Below are 4495 nucleotides of genomic sequence, written 5' to 3' on the forward strand. Positions count from 1 at the left end.
TGCTGACCTCTGCAGTCAGTGCCCAGCCCAGCCGTTCACACCCGCCTCAGGAGCAGTGCCTGCCCCTGGCGCCTCATCTGGCTGCATCCGCGGTTCACACCCCGTGGCGCTTTCCCCAGAAACAAAGGGCCCAGTCAGCTGTTTGAGGCCCGGTTCCACCTGGTCCCGCCCCTGCTTCTGACCCCGCCTGTCCTTAAGCTCTGCACCCGCCAGCGCCCCCATCTCTGGGCCCTCCACGCCAGTCCCCTCTCAGCACACGGCCCAGGTCGTCCTGATTGCACTCCTGCCCCCCCAGCCTTGTCACCCCAGTGAAAGGAGCCTTTGCTGATTGGTTTCACAGCTCACAATTGTTCTCTCGGAGTTTGTATTAAAACGCGTGCTAGTGAGGACCGTGTTCTGTAATTACAAACACGTGCACCTGTTGGGGTGCGAGATCCACGTGGGTCCTCGTCCCGGTGGGGGTCGGAGGGGCCTTCCTGGTGGGGGGGATGTGGAGGGAGGGGCGGGTGGCTCAGAGAGGGCGCTGCCACGGGGCCCGGCCCAGCACCCCCCACTGCTGCAGCCAGCTTTGGCCAAGCTCCGTGGACACGTGGGAGAGGACGGACAGGAAGGTCTGAGGCCCAGGACATCGGGGTTCCTCCTGAGCATATGTTTCTCCTCTGCCCGTTACCTTCTCAGTGGACCGTGCGATTCCCCTCCTTCCCGAGGGCTCTGTGGAGTGGGCAGCGAGGGCCGTGCACACAGGGGTCCCAGTCCGGCCCCATCCCTCCCCCAGAGAGCTTGTCTCCTCACCTGTCCCCGCGTGCTGGACCTCGGCAGGTGGGCGTGCTGTCCACCCCGTCTGCCCCCCTCTGTCATCTGGGTGACCTGCGTGCTGACCGCTGTGGGGCTCCTTTGGTCACGCGCTGTCACGTCTGCTTAGCTGGACTCAGGCACAGCACCCGGGGAAGAGCAGGATAGGCCTGGGAACAGGGCCTCCCGGAAGTGGGGGGCTCTTCAGCAGGGAGCTGCTCGGGTCCCCGAGGGTAAGGTCTCTACGGGAGTCTTCATGCACGGGGGCCTCCCTGCACTGCCGGGGCATATGGGGCTCTGCTCAAGGTCAAGGATCGTGCCTCGGGGGGCCGTGTGGAGGACCCGGGGAGAACGGTGGTCAGCCCCTGACCGGGCCATGGGCAAGTGCCCCAGAGAGCTTGTCCAGGGAGCCCGGGGGCTTGGAGGCAAGGGGCAGATTTCAACCTGGGCTCCCTGGTGGGGGGTGGACCACACAGATGCCACACACACACACACACACACACACACACACACACACACACGTTTCCTGGGCTCCCTGGTGGGGGGTGGACCCCACAGATCACACACACACACACGTTTCCTGGGCTCCCTGGTAGGGGGTGGACCACACAGATCACACACACACACACACACACACACACACACGTTTCCTGGGCTCCCTGGTAGGGGGTGGACCACAGATCTCACACACACACACACACACACACACACACACACACACACACACACATTTCCGGCCCAGCAGGTCTGGGAATGTGAATCAAACTATTTCCAGGTGGTATTGGTGCTGCTGGCAGGCAGGGAAGTTGGAGGCTGGTCTGGGGGCTGTCTTCCATGCAGTGACCCTCCGGGATGGAGCTGACAGAGGCTGGCTGGGTCCAGCATCAGGGTCAGGGCTCAGGAGGTGGGTAAGGGCGAGGTTGCAGGGACACAGCTCAGCCGACACCAAGAGGGACTGAGGTGCCGGGGGGCCTGTGTGAGAGCAGGCCCTCCTCGCAGCAGCCCATCAGAGTCCCCGCCTCCACGTCCAGCCCGGCCTCAGGTCCCCGTGAGGCGCCTCCACCCGGAGAAGCCATCGCCCGGGCCTGCCCTGCTTTGTCTGCACTGAGGCTGTGCCCTTCAGAGCCCTGCGGGGCACACAGCAGGAGGGGCAGCTCAGGGGGTGACCTGGGAGCCGGCTATCTGCCCTGTGCCCGTGGACGACACGGAGGCTGGGAAGCGGCATTTTGATGACCTTGAGCAGTTCCCAAGGCTTCCTTCCAAGATGTCCCTGATGGGTCCACATGATGTGGCAGGTGCCGTCAAGCGTACCTTGGACGGGATCGGTGCTAACACAGCCCAGATCAGCTGAGCGTGAGTGCAGGGCGCCTGCCGGGGTTTATGGCTGTTACCCGTTTACTGCCACTGCTGCAGCGTCCGAGTGACCGAGCGTTTATGATGGACCCAAGTCCACAAGTGCATCATAAATAATCAGTGCGGGACTGACCACACCCACCTGCTGCCGGCCTGGAAGTGCCCCTGCTGGGAAGGACTGACCTGCTGCCCAAAGCGGAGAGTTCCCCATGCAGGGTTAGGTGGCCTGGACCCCACAGCTGCACCCCACTGACCCGCCACCAGCCACCACAGGCTCCCAACACCCCTGGACCTGTTTCTGGCATTTCCAGAAACAGGTCAGTCATTGCTCAGTTTTCTGACTTCATGCGTCTAGAATCTTGTTTGTCTACTAAGTGCATTTTGTCCCAAGTTTACTCAAAGTCACTTGTATTTTTACTAAAGTGTAAAACCCTTGGAAAGGGCATATGCTCTGGTCAGGCTCAACTGAGTAAAACCTCACTCTGATTTATCTATTTTTTTAAATCACCATGCAGACTACCAAGTCTCCTCAGGGTGAAACATGAAAATAATAAAATTCTGAGAAGCAAAGAAAAAACATCTAGTTTCTTGGGCTTCCCTAGGTCTGAACTGCAGGTGATGGAGCCTCTGACTCACGTGCCCCCAGATGTGTGCACAGCCAGAGAAGCCAAGGTGTGAAAGGCACGAGGGGCAGGAGTGAAAACGGCACAGACGATGCCCGGGGGCCCTCAGCCCCATGGCTCTGCTCCCCTCACCGCCATAGCCCAGGTGTGTGCTGGCGCCCAGCCATGGGACGCTCACCTGTGAAGGTCGCTGTAGAGCAGAGGGCTTCCCAGACCTGGCAGCTCAGAGTCCCCCAGGCGCTGGCGGGAGGATAATGACCCCCAAAGACGCCACATCCTAACCCCAGAATCCACATCACTGAACGTGGCAAAGGGGCGTTACAGGTGCAGGTGGAGTTTGTAACTAATCAGCTAACCTGAAGGTGGGACGTGATCCCGGATCCCCTGGGCGGACCCACTGGAAGCCCAGGGCCCCTGAACGTGGAGGAGGGAGGCTGAAGAAGCTCATGGCTGTGTTGGCTCTTTGCTAGAGGAAGGGGCCACGAGGCACGGAGTGCGGCACGGAGTGGGCAACGTGCGGGCCCCGGGCTCCCCGTGTGGCTTAGGACTCACTTTGGGGGCACTCGGGTTAACCCTGCTTTAATACTCAGCTCCTCTTAGGTGGGCACTAGTGCCCGTGCTTCTGTTTACTGGGGTCTGGGCTGCCGAGGGCGAGGAGGGCCCCCTCACGCATGCCTGGCTTCACTGTGGTACTTGTCAGCCGGGGGTGGTTCAGCACCACGGACAGCGTTTGCCCGGCCTGGGACTGGAGCTTAGTGGGAAGTGTTCCCAGCATGACACCAAGGACACACATGGTCTCCCTGAGTGAGGCCGTGGGGCTGGGGGCTGGAAGCAAGCCCGTGTATCCAGTGCCCAGGGCCTTAGAGCTGACCTCTGGCTGTCGGAGGAGGGCCAGAGCAGAGGAGGGCGGGTGGAGGTGAGTGGGCTCGAGAATGGGCAGGTCTTGGCCGAAGGAAGGACCGGGCGTGAGTGAGGACGGCCTCCCCCTGGAGACAGTTGAAACCTGCGTGATAATCTGCCTTTTTGATCATTCCTGACACATTTGACTGAGAAAGTCTCAAAAGAGTAAAAGGCAGTGCTTCTGAGCCAAGCCTGGGAAGAGGCGGCCTCCCCGCTGGCTTTCTGGCTGCAGCTCCCTGGCCTTTGAGAGCGGGATGGGCCATGCTTCTGTGACGATTCTCTGCATTGGGCGGCCCGAGCATCAGTCGAGACAGACCCACACCCCCGAGATTCCCCATCGCGTGCAACCACACCAGACCCTCCCCGTGACTCCAGGGCTCTAGGTAAAGAAAGGGGCTTCCATGGGGCGGGGCCTCATGGCAGAGAACGCGGTCTGCTTTTCCTTGGAGACGGGCCCTGCCTGCAGGTTCCGGACTCGCGTGGCACGAGACCCCTCGACTGTGGCGTGTGGCTGGGCTGTCCCAGATGCCCCTCTACTGCTGGCCTGGCTGTCGGCATCCCCGTTGTTTGTCCGTGGAATCTCCGGGTACAGTGCCTGGCCACCCACCGCAGGGCCCAGGAGGCAGACAGTGGGCTGTCTCCCACCTGGGGAAGCACGTGGACTGCAGTGTCGGAGCTGGGCTGCGCCACGAGCTGGTCTGGAGGGCGCGACGGTGTCGGGAACCACGACCACGGGCCTTGGGTCAGACAAGTGTGTGCTGGCGTGGTCGGGCTCTGGCACAGGCAGGGCCCTCCCTGCCACCCCGGCCCCGCCCTCAGCCGCCCCC

At 61.9% G+C, this 4495-nt stretch overlaps 1 protein-coding gene across 1 annotated transcript in view; it reads right to left on the minus strand.

Moving 5' to 3' along the window:
- Positions 1–3375: 3375 nt before the first annotated feature.
- SLC6A18 (solute carrier family 6 member 18) overlaps positions 3376–4495 on the minus strand; it is a 17661-nt gene continuing 16541 nt past the window's right edge. The window contains 2 exon segments of the mRNA XM_007471925.1: positions 3376–3645; positions 4213–4405. Coding sequence (XP_007471987.1) covers positions 3376–3645; positions 4213–4405 — 463 coding nt within the window.

Source organism: Lipotes vexillifer, unplaced genomic scaffold, assembly GCF_000442215.2.
Source record: "Lipotes vexillifer unplaced genomic scaffold, Lipotes_vexillifer_v1.1 scaffold1063, whole genome shotgun sequence".
Lineage (NCBI taxonomy): Eukaryota > Metazoa > Chordata > Mammalia > Artiodactyla > Lipotidae > Lipotes > Lipotes vexillifer.